This window comes from Chlorocebus sabaeus, chromosome 20, assembly GCF_047675955.1.
Source record: "Chlorocebus sabaeus isolate Y175 chromosome 20, mChlSab1.0.hap1, whole genome shotgun sequence".
NCBI classification, from domain to species: Eukaryota; Metazoa; Chordata; class Mammalia; order Primates; family Cercopithecidae; genus Chlorocebus; species Chlorocebus sabaeus.
The window spans coordinates 123,929,815-123,956,213 of NC_132923.1; the positions used below are offsets into that span (position 1 = coordinate 123,929,815).

The following is a 26,399-nucleotide window of genomic DNA, read 5'->3' on the forward strand; positions in this document are numbered from 1 at the left end:
AGTACCTTTCATCAGCAACTAGAGATTTCTGATGTATAAATAGCTAAAACGGATTGATCAATCATGGAAGACACCAGAAAGTTTCCATTCAGGTTCCATTTATTTTTGACATTTTCAAACAACCATCCTTGCGGGGGTAACTCCTGCATCACTCTAGAACTTCAGGTTCCATTTCTGAGTCTAGGAAACAGGTCCCTGAAGGCCTCATCGATGCCAAGTCAGCATTTTCACCCAGTCCTGCCCCCAGCTGAGTCGCCTTTGTTTTTCCGCTCACAGTCAGCACTTGCCTGAAACCCATGGCTGTGTGCTTCCTTTAAGATGCACCTCACCGGGCACGGCTGCTCTTGCCTGTAAACCCAGCACTATGGAAGGCCAAGGTGGTCAGATCACTTGAGGTCAGGAGTTCGAGGCCAGCCTTTACCAACATCATGAAACCCTGTCTCTACTAAAAATACAAAAATTAGATGGGCGTGGTGGCACACGCCAGTAACGCCAGGTACTAGGGAGACTAAGGCAGGAGAATCACTTGAACCTGGGAGGTGGAGGTTGCAGTGAGATGAGATTGTGCCACTGCATTTCAGCCTGAGGGAGATAGCGAAACTCCATCAAAAAAAAAAAAAAAAAAAGGCACCTATGTCCTAGATTTCAGTGTCCAAGGGTCCAGAAGAAAGCTTATCCATCCCACTAACCAGCTCTTCCCTAGGAGCAAAGATGGAAGTCAACTCTCCCAGATGGCCATGAGCCACAGGAAGGGCAGGGAACGGGACCAAAAAAGATCCTCTTGGGCTGCCTGACTTCCCTGAGCGTCTGCATCAGCTCAGCCCGAATTGGGGCAAGGATCTCCCAGTTGACATGACCCCTGTTGTCAAGACTCTCCAGAGGGGCAGGATACAACTCCAGGCCTAACTTGCTCAGCCCGCCTGTGTGACGCAGCAGGTCTTTCAGAGCATTCGTAGAGGTCTCATTTCCACGAAAGTAGAAGGTGGTGAGCTGGCAGCAGCGGCTCAGGGCAGGCAGGAGGACCCTGAGTTGGGAGTCCTGGATCCGACAGTCCTTTAAGTTGAGGATCTGGAGAGTAGCAGCAACTTTCTCTAGCAGAGCTCCAAGGGGCTCAAGATTGGTGGTCCACATTAGGATATGAATCAGATGCAGCTCCTTTAGCTGACTGAGGCTTGGGTACTGAGACAGACACTGCATGTCCGGATCAGTTAGGTAAGCATGACATAATGCAAAGGTCCCCAAGGGGTTCTTGAGGCACCTAGGGAGAGCAAGAAGTTAGTTTTGGGCAATGGTGCCAGTTAGAGGAGGGGGGTGGGAAACAATCTCAGTGGTAAACTTGAAGTGGGCATTGAGTAATTCTGCACCTTACTACAGCACAGATGTTATGGTAACCTGCAATGGGGAAGCCTGTTTCACCCAAACCCAAGTTTGTTCCCATCATCAGATGATGGTCTGCATGCAAGGTGCTGTCTGATGAAGACTCAGATCATTCAAGGGGAGTTCCATTTTAGGCTCAGTCCTTTTCACCCTTGTTTGTGTGATTGGTTCAAGGCCACAAACTCCTTAAAGCCTCTTTACTTCATCTTTCAGCAGACAACCTCATCTCTGGGCCAGAGGAGCCCAGTGGGAGATGTGCACAAAGAACTCGGCTGAGCAAGGTCTACAGATATCAGCTAGGGGGCTACCTGCCTGCAAAGGTTCCCTGGCATGTCTGTGTCTGTAAACCACCTATCACTTTATACCACTCTCATGCCTACTCCCTCACCTCTGTCCAAGAAGCATGCTTTTCCCATGCCAACTACTTTTCCTGGAGTTCAATAGAACCTTTTAAAGACAGGAAATTAGAGACAGGATCATTGGCATTTACTAAGCTGTGAGGACAGAGCTTCTACTGTGAAACGGACACGTTTGATGCACTTTCCCTTCTTTCACACTCTCCTCTATATGAAGAGTAAGTTTCAACATATTAACTTTAAACACACTTCCTAGAAAGGAATTCACAAATGCACCCTCCTTAGATCTGAACCCCTGACTAACTAGCTCCCTACATGTCTCTCTGTGTCGCAACTACCCCAGGCCATCCCTCTGCCCTTATTTGAGCCGTTCTGTGATACCCACTTCAGGTTATAGAGCACTGAACAGCATAATGTGTTGATATCCTAGCCTCCCATTCCCTGTGACATCACCAGTGGCTGGTACACAGTAGATGCCCACTAGCGTTCACTGTGAAAAAGAACAAAAGTCTGTGGTATGGTCTACAGAGAAAGCTCACCATCCTTTCTTACCTGAGCAGGTGCTCCAGGTGCTCTTTGATATTGCTGATCTTTCTTATATAAAGCATCTGGGGGTAGGACAGGCAGAGGAATGTAGAGTCCAAGTCAGGAATGAACTGCTGGAGGCCGCTCACGTATAACTCACCGTGGTAACCGAAGGCCAAAAAGAGTTTGCGAAGATTGTTCATCCGGCTCAGGTAAGGGGCAAACTTTCCTGTTTTATTTAAAGAGCACTTTCTTCTGACTTCCAACTCCTGGATACTGTCTGGGTATATCCTTTTCAATAGATTTCTGAAACTTGAAGTGGGCATTGAATAATTCTGCACCTTACTACAACACAGGTGCACGAGACCTCTTCTGTAGCGGACCCACCCACAGAGGTAGCTCAGGCATTCATCCAGCGCACTGTCCTTTAGGCAGAGGTCTATGAACACCTTCAAGGGCTGGTGCTCTCCCATCCTTGGACAGTCCTCCACTGTCTGCCTCTTACTCATGGCCTCTGGGGAGCAGAACAGGGCCCGGGCTCCAGACCATACGGTCCAGAAATTCTCATCAACATCCCGCAAATCCAGCACTTGAAGTTTCCATCTCCTGTGAGTAACATGGGGGAAAAGCTCAGAATGAGCAAGGACCCACCCCTGACCTGAACTTCCCCTCCACATTCAGGACATCAGCTGCTTCTGCCCTCAGTGCTCCCACTTCTGTCTCTTCTCCATCCCGTTCCCCCTTGGATTCTCCCTGGCACCCACTTCTAGTACCTTGACCTTCCACTGGGAGGAAGCAGGTTCCCGTTTCCTCGGTGGACCCTGTATGGTGAGCAGTCCTTTCCCAGAGGAGCTGGGCCATGGCCAAGGCCTCTCATGGGCACCATCAGAAGCCTCTGAGCCACCCTAGCTCCCCAACTCCGCCACACCTGAGCCAGCTGTCCCTTCCCTGGATGCCTGGGCCCTTCCCACCAGGCCACCTGAGTCACCTTACCTGGGCCGAACCTTCTGGGCCAGCAGTGTATCAAGTCCCTTCAGCACAGCTCGCAAGGTCTCCAGATGAGGTGTCTTCATCAGGGATCCCAGAGGGAGGCGGAGGAAGGGCCAGGCCTGCACCATCAGCTTCAGGGTCTCATAATGTCTCATGCTGAAGGCCTCCATGAACATCAGGGGGAAGACCTCCCTGGGCAGCTCATCCAGGGTGAAGATGGTCAAGAACCGGTTCCTCAGCAGGCTCTGCCCTGCCAGCTCCAGGAGTCTGGATGGGGACTGGAGGGTCATTCTGACAAACCTGTAAGGAAAATCTCTAGAGGACAATCCAGTGAAAAGGCAAGTTTCTCAGGCCAATCCCCTGCAACCCCCACTTCTAGGGCCAAAGTCATTTCTCCAGCATGTGTGAAAAAGCCCTCAGTTTACTCCAATTCCATTCTGTAATAAGTGACACAGATACCAAGAAGAGTGTGTCCCAACCTCTAAAGAGCAGGCAAGATCTTTCCTAGTCCATGATTATTAGCCACTGCTCCACTGAATTCATAGCACTGTGAAATGTGAAGTTCAGATCTCATGCCCAGCTAATCTTTTATTTGATGACTTTTTGTAAAGACAGTGGGTTTCACTATGTTGTCCCTGCTAGTCTTGAACTCCTAGACTCAAACAATCCACCCCGCTTGGTCTCCCAAAGTGCTGGGATTACAGGCATGACCCTGTGCCCAGCCTCATTATTGAAAACTTCAGTGAGAAGCTTTAAAAGCCATGCGACGGTGTTATGCATCATTCGCAAGACACAGATGTTTCCAATACACACCTCTTACACATCTTAAAAATGAACCACTTTGGCTGAGTGCAGTGACTCACACCTGTAATCCCAGTACTTTGGGAGGCAGAGGAAGGTGGATCATCTTAGGTCAGGAGATCGAGACCAGCATGGCCAACATGGTAAAGCCCTACCTCTACTAAAATTAGGAAAATTAGCCAGGTACAGTGATGTGTGCCTGTAGTCCAAGCTACTAGGGAGGCTGAGGCAGGAGGATCACTTGAACCCGGGAGGCAGACGTTGCAGTGAGCTGACATTTTACCACTGCACTCTAGCCTGGGAAATAGGTTAGATTCACCAAAAAAAAAAAAAAAAAAAAAAAAAAAAGAGAGAGAGAGAGAGAGCGTGCGAGAGAGAATACATTTGATTAGACTTCTTAAGCCCCACCCAGTTAATCCTCGTTGGATTTTTGGCTTTCTTCTAGGTTAACAGATTGAATTAGATATTCATCCACCGAAGTGAAAGATTTAGGGATAAGATGAAAGCCCAGGACTAATTCACTGATTCACTCCACAAACGTGGAGCTTTACTAATATGTGTCCTTCATAGTCTTGAGTGTGAGATAGGGAAGGGTTGAATCTCTTCCTGACATTAGACAGAAAGAAAAAATCTTGAAAACATCTTCGTTGAGGGACCTTGGCCACATCAAATGTATCAAAATATTTCAGAGTTAAAACAGTTTTACAAAGACAGACATGACAGTCCCTAAGAAAACACAGTAGAAATCTTCATGTATCCAATGATCACCTGGGTGGTATAATTTAATATTTGTTGGAGTAGGGGGAGCTGATGCCCAGGCTAGAGTGCAGTTGCACAATCTTGGCTCACTGTAACCTCCAACTTCCAGGTTCAAGCGATTCTCATGCTTCAGCCTTCCACATAGCTGGTATTACAAGCATGCACCCCCACATCCATGTCTCCATTCAGGTGGAAGAGTTACAGTGAGGATGTGATTTGTTTAAAATTAAGGTCAAAGATCGTCTTTGGTTAAGATTTTTTTTTTTTTTGGACAGGATCTTACTCTGTTGCCCAGGCTGGAGTACAGCAGTGGTGTGAGCATGGCACACTGCACCCTCAATCTTCTGGGCTCAAGCGATTCTCCCACCTCAGTCACCCAAATAACTGGGAATACAGATGCATGCCACCACGCTCGGCTAATTTAAAATTTTTTTTTTTTTTTTTTTGTAGAGGCCGACCTCCATTGACTCACGGCTGTAATTCCACCAGTTTGGGCAGCCAAGGCAGGTGGATCACTTGAGGTCAGGAATTCAAGACCAAACTGGCCATCATGGTAAAACCCCACTTCTACTAAAAATACAAAAATTAGCCAGGCATGGTGACAAATGGATGTAATATCAGCTACTCAGGAGACTGAGGCATGGGAATTGCTTGAACCTGGGAGGCGGAGGTTGCAGTGAGTCAAGATCATGTCACTGCACTCCAGCCTTGGCAACAGAGTGAGACTCCATCCCCCCTCAAAAGAAGAATATTTGGTAGAGAAGCATTTTTGCCATGTTTCCCAGGTTGGTCTCAAACCCCTGGGCTCAAATGATCCTCCCACTTTGGCCTCCCAAAGTGTTGGGGTTACAGGCATGAGTCACTGCTCCCATCAAGAATTATGAAATGACATAAACCAAAGCACAATCACATTTTTTGAAATAAAGACAAAACTGCATTTAGAGGGAAAAATTCAAACCTTCAAATTGCTCATATGAGAAAAAAACAACAACAAGATATAACTCTATCCCATCGTAGGCTGCACTGCCACCATCCCAGACGGGCTGACTGTAGGTCAGATGGGAGTGTCCTTACAGAAATTAGGCACTTACCAGATGCGGACTGAGTTTGCAGGGTGCTCAGACCTCAGGAAGAACCAAGCAGTAACTCCAGGCTTGAAGACTTTGGGTCTCTCCTGTGGGTCTTCAGAAGCTTTTATTGACCTTTCTAATCACAGCTCCCACCCACGCCCCTCCACCTATCCACTGCTAGCTTCCAATCAACAAGTGATATCTGACTGGATTTCTGAAGCTCCACCCAGTTAATCGTGATTGTGTTTTTGGCTCTCTTCAGATTAATGGATTGTGTCAGATATCTGTTCATTTCAGATAACCATACTAAATTCATGAATCATGAAATTGACAGTGTTAGGGGTAGGGTAGAAGTCAAGAATTCATTCATTCAAGGCTGGGTGAGGTAGCTGATGCCTGTAATCCCAGCACTTTGGGAGGAAAAGTTGCGTGAATCACCTGAGGTCAGGTGTTCAAGACCAACCATGCCAACATGGTGAAACCCCATCTCTTCAAAAATACAAAAATTAGCCGGGAATGATGGTGGGTGCCTGTAATCCAGCGACTCAGGAGGCTGAGGCAGGACAATTGCTTGAACCCAAGAGGCAATGGTTGCAGGGAGCCAAGATTGCATCACTATGCTCCAGTCTGGGTGACAGAGGGAGACTCTGTTGAAAAATAAAATTTATTCATTCATGAACTCCACAAACTCTGATGGAATTTTACTAATATGTGTCCTGCGTAGTCCTGAGTTGGAGGCAGGGAAGGGATTGATCTGTTCTGGGCATTAGACAGAAAAAATAAAATCTGAAAGTAGTGTTGTCAGGAGTCTTTGGCTACATCAACATTATAAAAATGACTTATAGTTAAAATAGCTTTATAAAAGCAGAGGAGTCGTCCCTACAAAATCAGAAAAAAAAAAAAACCACCAGGTATTGAATGGTCTTGTGGGTTTTATATCACCTAAGGTAGCAGTTTATTCGCTCATGCTGGTGAAAGAGAGGTGCCACTGAGGGTGTGAGTGGTCTCAGGGCTTAGGTTAAGGCTTCTCTGGAAGAAATTGAAACCATACCTATAAACTTTATAAATTTAATCAAAGATGAAGGGAGGGGGAGAAACCAAAATAAACCAAGCTTGCAGCGCATTCAGCATTCATCATGAGGTCAGCTTGCTCTCTGACCTGCTTCCTCATGGTTGCTGGCAGCCTGCTGTCCTAAAATCATGTAGACCTTAGATTACAGTTCCCCTTAACTGCCCTCCAGATAACAATTTAAACATTGTAAAACAGTAACTTTTTCATTTGACATATTCTTTCAGGTTCTGCATGTCAGTGAAACTACTGATGCCAGCTGAACTGAAGGGCCCTGCAAGGCACCAACTCACCAAAGACTGCAGTTTTGACATCCTGATGACTTCATACCTCTTACGGCCACCAAAATATACCAACTTTCCAGCCCCTTGCTATCCATGATCCCCTGAAAACCCCGAGTACTCCTTGGCGAGATGAATTTGAGGATCTCCTCCCAGCTTCTCATTCAGCCACCCTGTGATCATTAAACTCTCTGCTGCAAACCCTGCTGTCTCAGAATATTGGTAAGTTCCTGTGCAGCAGGCATAGAAACCTGATAGTTTTGTAATAAAGTCATGTCAAAATTTCAAAGAGAAGTTAGGGTGGAGGCTGGGCAGGGTTGAGCTGGGTGTTTTAATGGGATCTTGGGAGAGAACGAAGACTTGGTAAACATGTTGGGGGTTATTGAGGGGGTGGAGGAGGAATCTATCCGACATTGCACTGATACTGCTTTGGTTTTGATGCTTATGACCAAGGATGAGTCTTTCAAAACAATTTATGTAATCTTCCTTATTTTTCCTTTCAAAACCTTTGTCTTCCTTTACCTCCTTGGATAATCTCACATTTATTCCCATTGCTTTGCTCATTTCATAATAAAAATCCTTTTTTTTTTTTTTTTTTTTTTTTTTACAGAGTCTCTTTCTCTGTTGAGCAGACCCAATATTTTGTTGCCACACAAGATGAGTAACTTGGTTTCTTGAGAGAAAGGGGCAAAAGGATCCCATTCCTCACCAGCTGGGAGTGATACGAAGGTTATGGTTATTCTTTGTCATATCTGCACCTGCATATTGCCAGTGAAAACCTGCAGGTCACATTGGGCAGGCTTCCAAATTAACCACTTGTGGAAGGTCTTAGGATTGCCTTACATCCTGTCCCTGAGTAAAGAATCTGACCGTGAGTTCATGAGTGCCTCAAACTCTTCAAGTACTGATGAAAACTTCACCTACATACAGTGAGAAGGACATTGATTTGATTCTGATCATGAAGGTTTGCTGGTTGTCTTGCAAGGAAAATGTTTTAGCCTGTTGTGTTGTCATCTAAAGCCAATGATCGTAGCCTCTGTATTATACCTTCCAATGGAAAAAGCAAATTCAAAAAACAACTCTATTTGAGCCTTGCCAGGTCAGTAAAACAAAAACGAAACAAAACACTGATGGGAGGAGTCCCATTCCCATCTTTTAACCTTTCTCACAAAAGCATTCCAACTTGTAACAGATTTTGGGACACACCCACTTTGTGAATGTGTGTCTTTCAGGTCGATCCTCACATTTAGCTTCCAATAAAGATTCATTAATTATTTCTGTCTCAACAGTCTCAGCTTCTATTGACACCAGGTTGCATGGTAATGGTTTGGATTGGGGTGGGAAGAAAAAATATTTCTGTGAACTTTATAAAGTAATCCTCGCATGCCATCTCTATTGAAGAATGAATAGGGGCCAGGCACGGTGGCTCATGCCTGTAATCCCAGCACTTTAGGAGGCCGAGGTGGGTGGATCATGAGGTCAGGAGATGGAGACCATACTGGCCAACATGGTGAAACCCCATCTCTACTAAAAATACAAAAATTAGCTGGGCGTGGTGTTGGGCACCTGTAGTCACAGCTATTTGGGAGGCTGAGGTAGGAGAATTGCTTGAACCCAGGGGGCAGAGGTTGCAGTGGACTGAGATTGTGCCACTGCACTACAGCCTGGATGACAGAGCAAGACGCCATGTAGGGGAAAAAAAAAAAAAAGATTCATTAAGAGTTAACCGGGCCAGGTGTGGTGGCCCACGCCTATAATCCCAGCACTTTGGGAGGGCTAGATGGGTGGATCATGCGGTCAGGAGTTTCAGACCAGCCTGACTAATATAGTGAAACCCCCTCTGTACTAAAAATACAAAAATGAGCCAAGCATGGTGGCGTGTGCCTGTAATCGCAGTTACTCAGGAGGCTGAGGTGGGAGAATCACTTGAATCCAGTAGGCAGAGGTTGCAGTGAGCCAAGATCACGCCACTGCACTTCAGCCTGGGTGAGAGGGAGAAAAAAAAAAAAAAGGCCGGGCGCAATGGCTCGTGCCTGTGATCCCAGCACTTCGGGAGGCCGAGGTTGGTGTATCACCTGAGGTCAGGAGTTCGAGACCAGCCTGACCAAAATGGAGAAACCCCATCTCTACTAAAAACATGACATTAGCTGGGTGTAGTGGCACATGTCTGTAATCCCAGCTACTGGGGATGCTGGGGCAGGCGAATCACTTGAACCTGGGAGGCAGAGGTGGCAGGGAGGTGAGATCGCACCCTTGTACTCCAGCCTGATCAATAAGAGTGAAACTCTGTCTCAAAAAATAAAATAAAATAAAATAAAATAAAATAAAATAAAATAAAATAATTAACTGACAAGGAGATTGGAGACAAGGTCCAAACCTGTCTCCCCAATCTGGGGATGGTGGAGTAAGCTCCAATGACCTTTTCCGCTGCTTTCAGGTGATGCCAATTCATACAGTCTGCCAGGCTGTGTTAACAATTAAGGAGTTAAACCTTTTTCCCATCGGACATGCCTAAACGACTTGGGCTCTGTGTCATCATCCCTAACAACTTAAGCAATGGTTAATCCACTCAAGCTGATCCTCTAGTTACACGATCAGAGCTAAAAAGTGCAGAGGATACTGGAAGTTCTATTATCAAAGGCATAAGTTCTCCAGTAAATACTTTATTATCAGTGCTTCTGATAGTAGTTGGTGAAAAAAATAACTTATAAGGGATCTGTGTTTTCCCACAGCGGTGGTAAAACTTTTGATTAAAGTAATCCAATCTTGCTGGGCGTGGTGGTTCACACCTGTAATCACAGCACTTTGGGAGGCTGAGGCTGGCAGATCACTTGAGACCAGGAGTTGACCATCCTGGCCAACATGGTGAAACCCTGTTTCTACTAAAAATACAAAAATTACCTGGGCGTGGTGGCGGGCACTTGTAATCCCAGCTACTTGGAAGGCTGAGGCATGAGAATCACTTGAACCCAGGAGGCGAGGTGGAGTTTTCAGTGAGCCGAGATAGCAGCACTGTACTGCTGTCTGGGCAAGGGAGACTCTGTCTTTAACAAACAAACAAACAACAAAAAAACACAAAAAACAAAAAAACAAAACAAACAAACAAACAAAAAATTAGTAATCCAGTCTTCTTTGTTAGTTTAGCTAATTTTAGTTTCAAGATGCCACTTGTTCACTCAACCTTTGTAGAATACCAAGGATAACGAAGTTAATGGTAGGGCCATTGGATCTGTAAAACCTTATCTGTGTGATAACCTGCCTAGTAAACTGAGTTCTCCTACCATTGGAGATTTCTCCAGAGATGCCTGAGAAAGGAAACACATTTTATACTCATTTATGAAAAAAAAAAAAGAGAGAGAGAGAGAAAATAAATATAATCATTTATTTGCTATGACTGTGGCATCAGCCTTTCTAAAAAAGGAAGCTATAACCCATCCTGCAAATGGACACACAATCACAAGAATTGTAGCCTTTTTACATGACTCACTGGCATCACTGGTCCATGGCAACCCCCTTTCTTGCAGCTATATGTGTGTATGTCTATCTATTCATATCTATATCTGTATCTATTTCCTTTTGTTACCGTGATTCACTTCCACTCTCCTTTCCATAGGTAGCCATACCACTGTTTGACCTAGCCTTCGATTTGCATGTGACCTCACAGAATATAAATATATGGAAAGTGTATAGAATATATACTTGTGTTTTTTATGTGTATTTATTTTAATTACATATATGCTATAGTGTATGGTGCTACAGAAGAGGGCCTCACAATTAATTGTCCAGTACTGGACACTTTGGAGAGTGAACAGACATGCTGTTATTATTATTATTATTATTATTATTGTGGAGATGGAGTCTCACTCTGTCATCAGGCTGCTGGAGTGCAATGGTGCGATCTCCACTCACTGCAACCTCCAGCTCCCGGGTTCAAATGATTCTCGTGTCTTAGCCTCCCAAGTACCTGGGATTACAGGTACCTGCCACCATGCCTGGTTACTTCTTGTATTTTTAGTACAGATGGTGTTTCGCCATGTTGGCCAGGCTGGTCTCGAACTCCTGACCTCAGATGATCTGCCCACCTCGGCCTCCCAAAGTGCTGGGATTACGGGCATGAGCCACCTCACCCAGCCTTGTTATAATTAAGATTTTCAGAGCAACAGGGTGTATGAAGGCTTATAATCACCTTAACTATAGACCTTGGTTTCTTACCTAAGTTTTTAACTAATACATTTTTCAAATATAATAACAATAAAAATATTATTGCTTGCCCTATGTGAAATCCAGCTTGAAGTACTTAATTAAATTAACTCATAGCACTCTGTGAAGTCAATATTGCAATTATCCCATTTTATGAGTGAGTGAGCTAAGACACAGAAAGGTTATGAAAGTTGGAGATCACACAGCCATTGGCCACTGAGCCAGTTTTGAACCTAAATTAATCAATCTGGATCTGGAGTCTTTACTACTGACCAAAATACCTACGTGTCTCTAAATCCTAAGTTGCTGAGGGTCTTACCTTCTTTCATATCTCAGTAGGAAGGAAGCTAATGTTTATCCATTACATCTGATGTTTAATGCAAGTTTTTTAACATACCACATTTCATTTTCCAAAATATGTTGTTATAAATTTCATTTGATTTTTCTGCAATTCTTTTCTGCATTTTTTAGGAACCTTGCTTTTCCCCCTTTTGGTTGGCCAGTGTGGTGAATTACACTTAGATTTTTCTGTGATTGGCCTTCCCAGAATGGCCATTATATATGACTTTCTAATGACCGTTGCATTTAGCTAGCTGATATTTTATTAAGAACTTTTGCTGGTCAGGCACGGTAGCTCATGCCTACAATCCCCGCACTTAGGGAGGCCGAGGGCGGTGGATCACCTGAGGTCAGGAGTTGGAGACTAACCTGGCCAACAGGGAGAAACTCCGCCTCTACTAAAAATACAACAAGTAGCTGGGTGTGGTGGCATGTGCCTGTAATCCCAGCTACTCGGGAGGCTGAGGCAGGAGAATGGCTCGAATCCTGCAGGTGGAGGTTGCAGTGAGTCAAGATTGTGCCACTGCACTCCAGCCTGGGTGACAAAGTGAAACTCTGTCTCAAAAAAAAAATAGAAAACTTTTTCCAAATAAGTTTTAAATTTACTTTCCTTCTAATATCCTTATTCACTTTTAAAATATAGGTTATAGCTCTCTCATTAAATGAATTAGACAGCTTTCCATATTTGCCTCTCTTTCTGGAACATCTTATGTAAGACAGAAAATACCAACTGGGCACAGTGGCTCAAGCCTGTAATACCAGCACTTTGAGCGACCTAGGCGGGCAGATCACTTCAGGTCAGGAGTTTGAGACCAGCCTAGCCAACAAGGTGAAGCCCTGTCTCTACTAAAAATGCAAAACTTAGCCAGGTGTGGTGGTGGGTGCCTGTAATCTCAGCTACTCAGGAGGCTGAGGCAGGAGAATCGCTTGAGTCTGGGAGGTGGAAGTTGCAGTGAGCAGAGATTGTGCCACTGCACTCTAACGTGGGTGACAGAGCAAGACTCCGTCTCAAAACAAAAACAAAAACAAACAAACAAACAAACAAACATAACTGACAGTGTGGTAAAAATCACATGGAAATTATCTGAGCCTAGAGACTTGAGGGAGTGAGGTCTCTGATTAGAATTTATTTATTTATTTTTTTGAGACAGACTCTCACTCCGTTGCCTAGGCTGGTATGCAGAGGCAGGATCTCGGCTCACTGCAACCTCTGCCTCCTGGATTCAAGCGATTCTCCTGTCTCAGTCTCCCGAGTAGCTGGGATTACAGGCATGAGCCACCGCGCTCAGCCAGTAGACAACGAATTCAAGAAAATGATTTTGTCTGGGCAGAAAGTAAGAGACAAGACTCCAGCAATAAGGGAGGGTCATTCAGGAAGACTCATCTGGAAGGTGATTCATCAGGGGAAATCTGAAGCAAATATGGTAAAATGTTAACAATAAAGCTGGGTGTGAGCAACTTTGTGTTTTATGTATTACTCAGTATACTTTTCTGTGTATTTGGAATATAATGAAAATTATACTGACAATATATGAGAGACTAAGACATCATGATTGGAATGTGCAGAATTCTTTTTTTTTTTTTTTTTTGAGACAGGGTCTCACTTTGTCACCCAGACTGGAGTGCAGTGGCACTATCTCGCCTCACTGCAGCCTTGACCTCCTGGGCTCAAGCCATCCTCCAGTCTCAGCTCCCTAAGTAGCTGGGACTACAGGTGTGCACCACCACACCTGGCGAATTTTTTGTAGAGGCTGATTTTTACCATGTTACCCAGGCTGGTCTTGAACTCCTGAGCTCAAGCAATCTGCCTGCCTTGGCCTCCCAAAGTACTAGCATTACAGGAGTGAGTCACTGTGCCCAGCCCAGAACACGTTAGAGAAATTCTGCTAGAAATGGGAAGAAATGAATGCTAGCTAGAGACTCCTATGGCAGCAAACACAGTTTTTTTCTTTCTTTTCCTTTTGCTTCATTTTCAAAATGAAAGATTGTGAAGAGCCTGGTTATAAGCTGAAGAAAACGATTTATCAGAGACAAGAAAATTGATCCAGAAGAGATGGGATAAATGGAGGGAAAGCTTTGAGAAGCCAAAGAGAAACTTAAGTGTGGACAATGAATTTTAGTACCATACGGTCTGTAATAGTAAAATAAATGTACATCAACAGGCAAAGGTTAAACCGTGCACCATTCGTTTTATAAACTACTGTACGCCAGCTAATTAGAATGAGGACAAATCTTCAAGATTTACACTTAAGTGGAAAAAAGTGAGATGATCAATACCACAGTAAAACACTATTTCTATCAGGAAAGATAAAACCAGACATCATCCGGCTGAGTGCAGTGGCTCTACTAAAAATATGAAATTAGCTGGGAGTGGTGGTGCACGCCTATAATCCCAGCTACTCGAGAGGCTGAGGCAGGAGAATTGTTTGAACCCTGGAGGTGGAGGTTGCAGTGAGCCGAGATCTCACCATTGCACTCCAGCCAGGGCAACAAGAGCGAAACTCTGTCTCAAAAACAAACAAACAAACAAACGAAAACAAAAAACAAAAAACCCAGACACCTCTATGTGCACATAGGGATGTTTAAGAATTCATAGAAGAGTCTGGAAGAAGGCACACTGAACTGAACTATCTGGAGGCGGGTAGGGATGTAGGGAAAGTTCAGAGGAGACATTTGCTGTCTGTATTATTGGATTGTCTTATGTTGAGAATCCTGTCTGTATTAATTGCAGGAATGAGGGATGTATGAGAAACAAATGAAGTTGCCCGCATGTACTTCTTCTGATTGCTGGACTTCACGATACACAGGGAGCGATCACAGCGTCACCAAGACCATGGCAAGACCGTGGGCACAGCAGAAAGCCCAGTGGCTGCCAGGGACTGGGGTACAGTGGGATGAATAGGCAGAGCTGAGAGGCTTTTTAGGAAGTGAAACTACTCTGCATGATGCTATAATGGTGGAAACGTGTCATTATCCATTTGTTAAAACCCATAGAATGGGCCCAGTGTGGTGGCTCACACCTATAATCTCAGCAGTCTGGGAGGCCGAGGCAGGAGGATCACCTGAGGTCAGGAGTTCAAGACTAGCCTGGCCAGCATGGTAAAGCCACATCTCTGCTAAAAATTAAACATTAGCCAGGCGTGGCGGTGTGAGCCTATAATCCCAGCTGAAACTCCACTAAAAAAAAAAAAAAAGAAAAAAGAAAAATATTTTTACAAGTGTTACTACATGCCTCTATGGGTTTCATAGTTAGATAAAAGGGAATACGATGTCTTTACTGGTGAGAGCTAGTTTGATTCAGCAAGGGCCGCTCCCCACCATGAGGACAGGCATGGGTTGGTGATGCCCTGAGGCTCCTGCTCATGCGCACTGTGGGCCTCCCCTTCCAGGGCAGGGGCCACGCCTTTTGCAGTAAAGTCCTCTCCTGGCACAGGTAACAGTCAGAAGTTGAGGGTTCTGGATCCACCCATCAAGAGTGAGCAGGGTCTCAGCATCTGGATTGAAGTGAGGGCCCCCAAGAAGAAGGGTTAATTTCAGGGGCTCATGCCCACTGGTCACTTAGAATAATCCAGGCCCTGTGTGTCCACCTGGTATTGCATGTTAACCGTCTGAACACCCACATACAGAAGCAAGGTGGTAACACACACCCAGAGGGAAGTAAAGAATAGGAGGAGCTCATCACCATGATTTCATTCTCATGCCATGAGTTCCTGGGGCCAAACCTCATTGATCAGACAACTCACTGCCTTTTTCTCTTCATAAAAGCAACTGTAGATTACTCAGGTTTACAGTGAAGAAAAATTGAGACTGGGTGTGGTGATATATGGCTATAATCCCAGCTACTGGTTGAGGTGGGAGAATTGCTCTATCCCGGGAGGTGGAGGTTGCAGTGAGACGAGACGGTGCCACTGTACTCCAGCCTGGGCGACAGAGCGAGACACCGTCTCAAAAAAAAAAAAAAAAAAAAAAAAATAACAGCAACAAAAAAAAGAGTGGCTACATGGCTACGTTTTGAATAGAGGATCTTAGAGGATGTTTGATTTGAGAAGGAAAAATTCCTATGAAAATAGAAGTATAAACTGGAACCTTTTGTGTTAATGCAAGGCAATAGCAAGTCCATGGAAGGAAGTCACATGGAGTCTTATTCTGTCATTTTGGGAAAGCGATTTCCTAACACCGTCTACCTCTCGAAGAGGATTTCCCATGGAAATCCTTAAATGTAACTCATGTGATAGAATCCCTTCAAATGAGGCTCAAGGACAGTTTTTCTCTGGTTTTGTTTCTAAAAGCCATTAGCTCCAGGTTCCGGGTCATGGAAGGTCTGATCATTATCCGTCGATAGTTCATGGAAAGTCTTCTTGCCTGGATGACAGAGTGAGACTCAGTCTCAAAAAAAAAAAAAAAAAAAAAAAGGAAGGAAAAAGAAATGTCCTCTAATGCGAACAGTGTCTGGGTCAAAAGGGTTCGGTTCAGTAGAGACCTGGTGCGAGAGTGGACAATCTTCATTCCAAACAGTCTGACGGTTTCAAAGGTGGCAGGCAACTGGAGCAGAGTTTCTTTGTTTACAACAAAGTGAGTTTGAGTTTTAATAGTAAGGGGAGCTCCCCTTGCTCTTATCCTTTCAGCTGTTTTAGCTGCAAAGACTTTATTATCCTTTGCATTCTTTTCTTTCAGCATTGGATATTTTATATTCTAGAACTCTCTTAAAATGTTCACCTATGGTGACCAATTCAGTCATATCAGTAACTGCTTTTTTTTTTCTTTGTATGATGGAGTCTCCCTCTGTTGCCCAGGCTGGAGCGCAGCAGCGCAATCTTGGCTCACTGCAAACTCTGCCTCCTGAGTTCAAGGCTTCTCCTGCCTCAGCCTCCCGAGTAGCAGGGACCACAGGTGCGTGCCACCATGTCTGGGCAACTTTTGCATGTTTAGTAGAAATGTGGTTTCACTATGTTGACTAGGCTGCTCTCAAACTCCTGACCTCGTGATCCACCCACCTTGGTCTCCCAAAGTGCTGGGATTACAGACGTGAGCCGCCGTGTCTGGCCTTTTGTATTTTTGGTAGAGTTGGGATTTCACCATGTTAGTCAGGCTGGTTTTGAACTCCTGACCTCAAATGAGCCACCCACCTCAGCCCACCAAAATGCTGGGATTACAGGTGTGACCCACAGTACCTAGCCTGGGAATTTCTTATGTGATTTTTTTTCTTTCTTTTTTTTTTTTTTTTTTTGAGACGGAGTCTCGCTCTATCGCCCAGGCTGGAGTGCAGTGGCACCATCTCAGCTCACTGCAAGTTCTGCCTCCCGGGTTCACGCCATTCTCCTGCCTCAGCCTCCCAAGTAGTTGGGACTACAGGCGCCCGCCGCCTCGCCCGGCTAGTTTTTTGTATTTTTTAGTAGGGACGGGGTTTCACCGTGTTAGCCAGGATGGTCTCGATCTCCTGACCTCGTGATCCACCCGTCTCGGCCTCCCAAAGTGCTGGATTACAGGCTTGAGCCACTGCGCCTGGCCTGTGATTTTTTTCTTTTCCTTTTTTTTTTTGAGGTGGTGTCTCACTCTGTCGCCCAGGCTGGAGTGCAGTGGCACGATCTCGGCTCACTGTAACCTCTGCCTCCCGGGCTCAAGCGATTCTGCTGCCTCAGCCTCTGCAATAGCTGGGACTACGGGCGCCCACAACCAGGTCTGGTTAATTTTTTGTATTATTAGTAGAGACGGGGTTTCACCTGTTAGCCAGGATGATCTCGATCACCTGACCTCATGATCCGCCCACCTTGGCCTCCCAAAGTGCTGAGATTACAGGCGTGAGCCACTGCGCCTGGCCTATGTTATGTTTTTCAATCAGGTCACCAAGCTGTGGTCGAAGTCCATTAATGAGTAAAGTTGTCCTAGCCCTTCAAGTTCTAGCGGGAAATACTCCCTAGTTATTATTATAAGACCAGTATGTTTTACAAAGGAAATTACCATTCTAGACTTGGAATCAAAAACTGACACATCTGTCTTCTGTTCACATGGTGCAGTCATAAACCACTTGGCTTAGCATGGCGACTCAAGAGTAATCACAGCACTTCTGGAGGCCGAGGCAGGAGGATCGCTTGAGGCCAGAAGTTCAAAACCAACCTGGGCAGCATTGCAAGACCCTGTCTCTGAAAAAATAAAAAACCAACACAGAAAATAATGCTAAGTAGGCTATGGAGAAATGAGAACCCTGGTACACCGTTGGTAGTTATGTAAATTAGTACAGCTGCTATGAAAAACAGTGTGGAGTTTTCTCCAAAAAATAAAAATAAAATTACTATATGAACCATAAATCCCACTGCTGGATATATATCCTAAAGAAAAAAGAAATATATCTAAGAGATACCTGCACTTCCATGTTATTTTTATTTTTCTTTATTTCTTTTTATTTTTGTGAGACTGAGTTTTTACTCTTGTTGCACAGGCTGGAGTGCAGTGGTGTGATCTTAGCTCACTGCAACCTCTACCTTGGTTTAGGTGAGTCTCCTGCCTCAACCTCCCAAGTAGCTGGGATTACAGGCGTGTGCCACCATGCCCGGCTAATTTTGTATTTTTAGTAGAAGTGGAGTTTCACCATGTTGGTCAGGCTGGTCTCTAATCCTGACCTCAAGTGATCCACCCGCCTCGGCCTCCCAATGTTCTGGGATTACAGGTGTGAGCCACTGTACCCGGCCTGCACTCCCATATTTATTGCAGCACTATCCATAATAGCCAAAATATGGAATCAACCTAAGTGTCCATCAACAGATGAATGGATCAAGAAAATGTGGTGAATATACACAATAGAATATCATTCAGCCATAAACATGAATGAAATCCTGTCATCTGCAGCAACATGGATGGAACTGAAGGGTGTTATGTTAAGTGAAGTAAGCCAGATACAGAAAGACAAACATGGCATATTCTCACTCATATTTAGGAACGAAAAAACATGAAACTTAAAAATAGAGAGTAGAATGATGGTTATCAGAAGCTAAGAAGGATAATGGGAAACAAAGGATAAGAAGGGCGCGGTGGCTCACATCTGTATTCCCAGCACTGTGGGAGGCCAAGGCGGGCGGATCATGAGGTCAGAAGATTGGGACCATCCTGGCTAATACGGTGAAACCCTGTCTCTACTAAAAATACAAAAAAAAAAAAAATATTTAGCTGGGTGTGGTGGCACGTACCTGTAGTCCCAGCTACTCAGAGGCTGAGGCAGGAGAATGGCATGAACCTGGGAATCAGAGCTTGCGGTAAGCTGAGATTGTACCACTGCACTCCAGCCTGGGTGACAGAGCAAGACTCCATCTCAAGAAAAAAAAGGAGGGCGGGGGATGGTTCATGGGTACAAAAACGTAGTTAGGAAGGAATAAGATCTAGGGTTCAGTAGCACCATAGGGCAGCTCATGTTGACCATAGTTTGTAGTAAATTTCTACATAATTAAAACAATGGAATTGGAATGTTGCTTACACAAAGAAATGATAAATTCTTGAGATGGTGAAAACCCGCATTACCCTGATTTGAGCATTACACATTTTACACTTGTATCAGAATATCAGGCCAGTTGTGGTGGCTCATGTCTATAATCCCAGCACTGTGGGAGGCCGAAGCGGGTGGATTACCTGAGACCAGCCTGGCCAACCTGGTGTAACCTGGTCTCCACTAAAAATAAAAAAATCAGTCAGGTGTGGTGATGGGCTCCTGTAGTCCCAGCTACTCAGGAAGCTGAGGCAGTAGAATTTCTTGAACCTGAGAGGCGGAGTTTGCAGTGAGCCGAGATTGTGTCATTGTACTCCAGCCTGGGTGAAAGAGGGAGACTCCACCTCAAAAGAAAAGAAAAGAAAAGAAAGAAAAAAAAGAACATCAGATGTACCCTGTAAATATGCACGATATTTATACATCCATAACAATTTTAAAATTAAAAAAATAGTAAAACTAGGCACGGTGGCTCATGCTTGTAATCCCAGCACTTTGGGAGGCCAAGATAGGAGGAACACTTGAGTCTAGGAGTTTGAGATCAAGGAGGTCAACACAGTGAACTTAGGTTCACCTGAGTGAACCATCAGAGAGCTTCCTGGCCCACATGGGGCAAGTTCCAAAGAGATTCTCAAGGCAGTGCAGGAATGAGAAGGGAGATGTTATAGGAAGACATCTCACTGATATGAATTTAGCTTTCCAAAAGATGTGCTTTTGTATTAATGTGCACTAGAAATACTTAGAATATGTAATATGCATTTTTCTAAAAGGGAAATTGGACACCTTAATTCAGTGAAACCCACCAGCCACCGTGAGGACAGGCAAGGGTTGGTGATGTTACGAGGCTCCTGCAATACGCGCTATGGCCATTCCCTTCCAGGTCAGGGGGCAGCCCCTGGTGCAGTGAAGCTGTTTCCTGGCATGGCCAGTTTTCAGGAACGGATTCCTCTGGATCTGCCCATTAGGAGTGAGCAGGGTCTCGGTATCTGGGGAGCAGTGAGGGCCCCTGAGAAGAGGGTAGATTTCAGTGGCTCATCATCATTGCCCACACAGAATGTTCCAGGCCCCAAGTGTGCATCTCTTGTGAATGAACCCAGTGAACAGGCATGGGAGAAAGCAAGGAAGAAACAGATGACTGAAGAGGGTAAAAAATGGATGAGAATTAATCAGAATGACCACATTTCAGTTTTGATGCCTTTATTTGCTGTAGCTGAACCTCAATCACAGAAAACTTAGTACCTTTCATCAGCAACTAGAGATTTCTGATGTATAAATAGCTAAAACGGATTGATCAATCATGGAAGACACCAGAAAGTTTCCATTCAGGTTCCATTTATTTTTGACATTTTCAAACAACCATCCTTGCGGGGGTAACTCCTGCATCACTCTAGAACTTCAGGTTCCATTTCTGAGTCTAGGAAACAGGTCCCTGAAGGCCTCATCGATGCCAAGTCAGCATTTTCACCCAGTCCTGCCCCCAGCTGAGTCGCCTTTGTTTTTCCGCTCACAGTCAGCACTTGCCTGAAACCCACGGCTGTGTGCTTCCTTTAAGATGCACCTCACCGGGCACGGCTGCTCTTGCCTGTAAACCCAGCACTATGGAAGGCCAAGGTGGTCAGATCACTTGAGGTCAGGAGTTCGAGGCCAGCCTTTACCAACATCATGAAACCCTGTCTCTACTAAAAATACAAAAATTAGATGGGCGTGGTGGCACACGCCAGTAACACCAGCTACTAGGGAGGCTAAGGCAGGAGAATCACTTGAACCTGGGAGGTGGAGGTTGCAGTGAGATGAGATTGTGCCACTGCATTTCAGCCTGAGGGAGAGAGCGAAACTCCATCAAAAAAAAAAAAAAAAAAAGGCACCTATGTCCTAGATTTCAGTGTCCAAGGGTCCAGAAGAAAGCTTATCCATCCCACTAACCAGCTCTTCCCTAGGAGCAAAGATGGAAGTCCACTTTCTCAGATGGCCATGAGCCACAGGAAGGGCAGGGAACGGGACCAAAAAAGATCCTCTTGGGCTGCCTGACTTCCCTGAGCGTCTGCATCAGCTCAGCCCGAATTGGGGCGAGGATCTCCCAGTTGACATGACCCCTGTTGTCAAGACTCTCCAGAGGGGCAGGATACAACTCCAGGCCTAACTTGCTCAGCCCGCCTGTGTGACGCAGCAGGTCTTTCAGAGCATTCGTGGAGGTCTCATTTCCACCAAAGTAGAAGGTGGTGAGCTGGGAGCAGCGGCTCAGGGCAGGGAGGAGGACCCTGAGTTGGGAGTCCTGGATCCTACAGTCCTTTAAGGTGAGGATCTCGAGAGTAGCAGCAACTTTCTCTAGCAGAGCTCCAAGGGGCTCAAGATTGGTGGTCCACATTAGGATATAAATCAGATGCAGCTCCTTTAGCTGACTGAGGCTTGGGTACTGAGACAGACACTCCATGTCCCGATCAGCTAGGTAAGCATTACAGAATATGAAGGCCCGCAAGGGGTTCTTGAGGCACCTAGGGAGAGCAAGAAGTTAGTTTTGGGCAATGGTGCCAGTTACAGGAGGGGGGTGGGAAATAATGTCAACAGTAAATTTGAAGTGGGCATTGAGTAATTCTGCACTTTCCTACAACACAGGTGTTATGGTAACCTGCAATGGGGAAGCCTGTTTCACCCAAATACAAGTTTGTTCCCATCATCAGATGATGGTCTGCATGGAAGGTGCTGCCTGATGAAGACTCAGATCATTCAAGGGCAGTTCCATTTTAGGCTCATTCCTTTCACCCTTGTTTGTGTGATTGGTTCAAGGCCACAAACTCTTAAAAGCCTCTTTACTTCATCTTTCAGCAGACAACCTCATCTCTGGGCCAGAGGAACCCAGTGGGAGATGTGCACAAAGAACTCGGCTGAGCAAGGTCTACAGATATCAGCTAGGGGGCTACCTGCCTGCAAAGGTTCCCTGACATGTCTGTGTCTGTAAACCACCTATCACTTTATACCACTCTCATGCCTACTCCCTCACCTCTGTCCAAGAAGCACGCTTTTCCCATGCCAACTACTTTTCCTGGGGTTCAATAGAACCTTTTAAAGACAGGGAATTAGAGACAGGATCAGTGGCATTTACTAAGCTGTGAGCACAGGGCTTCTACTGTGAAACGGACACGTTTGATGCACTTTCCCTTCTTTCACACTCTCCTCTATATGAAGAGTAAGTTTCAACATATTAACTTTAAACACACTTCCTAGAAAGGAATTCACAAATGCACCCTCCTTAGATCTGAACCCCTGACTAACTAGCTCCCTACATGTCTCTCTGTGTCGCAACTACCCCAGGCCATCCCTCTGCCCTTATTTGAGTGGTCTTGTGATACCCACTTCAGGTTATAGAGCACTGAACAGCATAATGTGTTGATATTCTAACCTCCCTTTCCCTGTGACATCACCAGTGGCTGGCACACAGTAGATGCCCACTAGCGTTCACTGTGAAAAAGAACAAAAGTCTGTGGTATGGTCTACAGAGAAAGCTCACCATCCTTTCTTACCTGAGCAGGTGCTCCAGGTGCTCTTTGATATTATTGACCTTTCTTATATAAAGCATCTGGGGGTAGGACAGGCAGAGGAATGGAGAGTCCAAGTCAGGAATGAACTGCTGCAGGCCGCTCACGTATAACTCATCGTCATAACCAAAGGCTAAAAAGAGTTTGCGAAGATTGTTCATCCGGCTCAGGTAAGGGGCAAACTTTCCTGTTTGATTCAGAGAGCACTTTCTTCTGACTTCCAACTCCTGGATACTGTCTGGGTATATCCTTTCCAATAGATTTCTGAAACTTGAAGTGGGCATTGAATAATTCTGCACCTTACTACAACACAGGTGCACGAGACCTCTTCTGTAGTGGACCCACCCACAGAGGTAGCTCAGGCATTCATCCAGCGCACTGTCCTTTAGGCAGAGGTCTATGAACACCTTCAAGGGCTGGCACTCTCCCATCCTTGGACAGTCCTCTACTGTCTGCCTCTTACTCATGGCCTCTGGGGAGCAGGACAGGGCCCGGGCTCCAGACCATATGGTCCAGAAATTCTCATCAACATCCCGCAAATCCAGCGCTTGAAGTTTCCACCTCCTGTGAGTAACATGGGGGAAAAGCTCAGAATGAGCAAGGACCCACCCCTGACCTGAACTTTCCCTCCACATTCAGGACATCAGCTGCTTCTGCCCTCAGTGCTCCCACTTCTGTCTCTTCTCCATCCCGTTCCCCCTTGGATTCTCCCTGGCACCCACTTCTAGTACCTTGACCTTCCACTGGGAGGAAGCAGGTTCCCGTTTCCTCGGTGGACCCTGTATGGTGAGCAGTCCTTTCCCAGAGGAGCTGGGCCATGGCCAAGGCCTCTCATGGGCACCATCAGAAGCCTCTGAGCCACCCTAGCTCCCCAACTCCGCCACGCCTGAGCCAGCTGTCCCTTCCCTGGATGCCTGGGCCCTTCCCACCAGGCCACCTGAGTCATCTCACCTGGGCCGAACCTTCTGGGCCAGCAGTGTATCAAGTCCCTTCAGCGCAGCTCGCAAGGTCTCCAGATGAGGTGTCTTCATCAGGGATCCCAGAGGGAGGCGGAGGAAGGGCCAGGCCTGCACCATCAGCTTCAGGGCCTCATAGTGTCTCATGCTGAAGGCCTCCATGAACATCAGGGGGAAGACCTCCCTGGGCAGCTCATCCAGGGTGAAGATGGTCAGGGACCGGTTCCTCAGCAGGCTCTGCCCTGCCAGCTCCAGGAGTCTGGATGGGGACTGGAGGCTCATTCTGACAAACCTGTAAGGAAAATCTCTAGAGGACGATTCAGCAAAAAGGCAAGTTTCTCAGGCCAATCCCCTGCAACCCCCACTTCTAGGGCCAAAGTCATTTCTCCAGCATGTGTGAAAAAGCCCTCAGTTTACTCCAATTTCATTGTGTAATAAGTGACCACAGAGACACAGTTCTACCCTTCTGATACCAAGAAGAGTGTGTCCCAACCTCTAAAGAGCAGGCAAGATCTTTCCTAGTCCACGATTATTAGCCACTGCTCCACTAAACTCATAGCACTGGGAAATGTGAAGTTCAGATTTCATGCCCAGCTAATCTTTTATTTGATGACTTTTTGTAAAGACGGTGGGTTTCACAATGTTGTCCATGCTAGTCTTGAACTCCTAGACTCAAACAATCCACCCCGCTTGGCCTCCCAAAGTGCTGGGATTACAGGCATGACCCTGTGCCCAGCCTCATTATTGAAAACTTCAGTGAGAAGCTTTGAAAGCTATGTGACGGTGTTATGCATCATTCCCAAGACACAGATGTTTCCAATACACACCTCTTACACATCTTAAAAATGAACCACTTTGGCTGGGTGCAGTGACTCACACCTGTAATCCCAGCACTTTGGGAGGCAGAGGAAGGTGGATCATCTTAGGTCAGGAGATCGAGACCAGCATGGCCAACATGGTAAAGCCCTACCTCTACTAAATTTACGAAAATTAGCTAGGTGCAGTGATGTGTGCCTGTAGTCCAAGCTACTAGGGAGGCTGAGGCAGGAGGATCGCTTGAACCCAGGAGGCAGAGGTTGCAGTGAGTTGAGATTATACCACTGTACTCCAACCTGGGAAATAGGCTAGATTTAAAAAAAGAGAGAGAGAGAGAATTCCATTTGACTAGACTTCTTACGCCTCACCCAGATAATCCTGATTGGATTTTTCGCTTTCTTCCAGATAAACCGATGGAATTAGATATTCATCCACCAAAATGAAAGGTTTAGGGATAAGGTGAAAGTCCCAGACTCATTCACTGATTCACTCCACAAACATGGAGTTTTACTAATGTGTCCTTCATTGTCCTAAGTGTGAGATAGAGAAGGGTCAAATCTCTTCCTGACATTAGACAGAAAAAAAAAAATCTGAAAGTATATTTGTTGAGAGATCCTTGGCCACATCACATTTATCAAAATATTTCAGAGTTAAAATAGTTTTACAAAGACAGACATGACAGTCCCTAAGGAAATACAGTAGAAATCTTCATGTATCCAATGATCACCTGGGTGGTATAATTTAATTTTTTTTTTGGTGTCGGAGAGCTGAGTCTCACTTTGTCACCCAGGCTGGAGTGCAGTGGCACCATTTTGGCTCACTGTAACCTCCGCCTCCCAGGTTCAAGCGATTCTCATACTTCAGTCTTCCAAGTAGGTGGGATTACAGGTGTGCACCCCCACACCCATGTCTCCATTCAGGTGAAAGAGTTACAGTGAGGATGTAATTGCTTTAAAATTAAGGCCAAAGATCCTCTTTTGTTGAGATTTTTTTTTTTTTTTAAACAGGGTCTCAATCTGTTGCCTAGGCTAGAATATAGCAGTGGTGTGAGCATGGCTCACTGCAGCTTCAATCTTCCGGGCTCAAGTGATTCTCCCACCTCAGCCATCCAAATAACTGGGAATACAGATGCATGCCACCATGCCTGGCTAATTAAAAAAAAAAAAAAAAAAAAAATTGTAGAGGCAGAGCACCACTGACTCACAGCAGTAATTGTAGCACTTTAGGAGGCCGAGTCAGGTGGATCACTTGAGGTCAGGAGTTCGAGACCAACCTGGCCAGCATGGTGAAACCCCACCTCTACTAAAAATACAAAAATTAGCAAGGCAGGGTGGCAGATGGATGTAATACCAGCTACTCAAGAAGCTGAGGCATGAGAATTGCTTGAGCCTGAGAGGTGGAGGTTGCAGTGAGTCGAGATCGTGCCATTACACTCCAGCCTTGGCAACAGAGTGAGACTCCATTTGCCCCCTCCAAAAAATAATATTTTGTAGAGATGGGTTTTTGCCATGTTGCCCAGTTAGGTCCCAAATGCCTGGGCTCAAAAGATCCCCCCCACTTTGGCCTCCCAAATGTTGAGGTAACAGGCATGAGTCACTGCTCCCATCAAGAATTATGAAATGACATAAACCAAAGCACAATCACATTTTTTGAAATAAAGACAAAACTGCATTTAGAAGAAAAAATTCAAAGTTTCGAATTGTTCATATGAAAAAAAAAAGATAGATATTTCTCTATGCCATCGTAGGCTGCACTGCCACCATCCCAGACGGGCTGACTGTAGGTCAGATGGGAGTGTCCTTACAGAAATTAGGGACTTACCAGATGTGGACTGAGTTTGCAGGGTGCTCAGACCT

At 45.5% G+C, this 26,399-nt stretch overlaps 2 protein-coding genes across 2 annotated transcripts; both read right to left on the minus strand.

The window, feature by feature from the left end:
• Positions 1-699: 699 nt before the first annotated feature.
• Positions 700-3,551, minus strand: LOC119623789 (PRAME family member 17-like). The gene is made up of 3 exons (XM_073008147.1): positions 3,252-3,551; positions 2,286-2,864; positions 700-1,258 (listed from the first exon to the last, which is right to left on the minus strand). The coding sequence occupies exons 1-3, from the start codon at positions 3,536-3,538 to the stop codon at positions 700-702; spliced, it is 1,425 nt and encodes a 474-aa protein (XP_072864248.1). The 5' UTR covers positions 3,539-3,551.
• A 17,601-nt stretch (positions 3,552-21,152) lies between these two features.
• Positions 21,153-24,009, minus strand: LOC103225978 (PRAME family member 17). The gene is made up of 3 exons (XM_037995731.2): positions 23,723-24,009; positions 22,757-23,335; positions 21,153-21,730 (listed from the first exon to the last, which is right to left on the minus strand). Exons 1-3 carry the CDS (start codon positions 24,007-24,009, stop codon positions 21,172-21,174), a joined length of 1,425 nt encoding a protein of 474 aa, XP_037851659.2. The 3' UTR covers positions 21,153-21,171.
• Between the last annotated feature and the right edge of the window lie 2,390 nt (positions 24,010-26,399).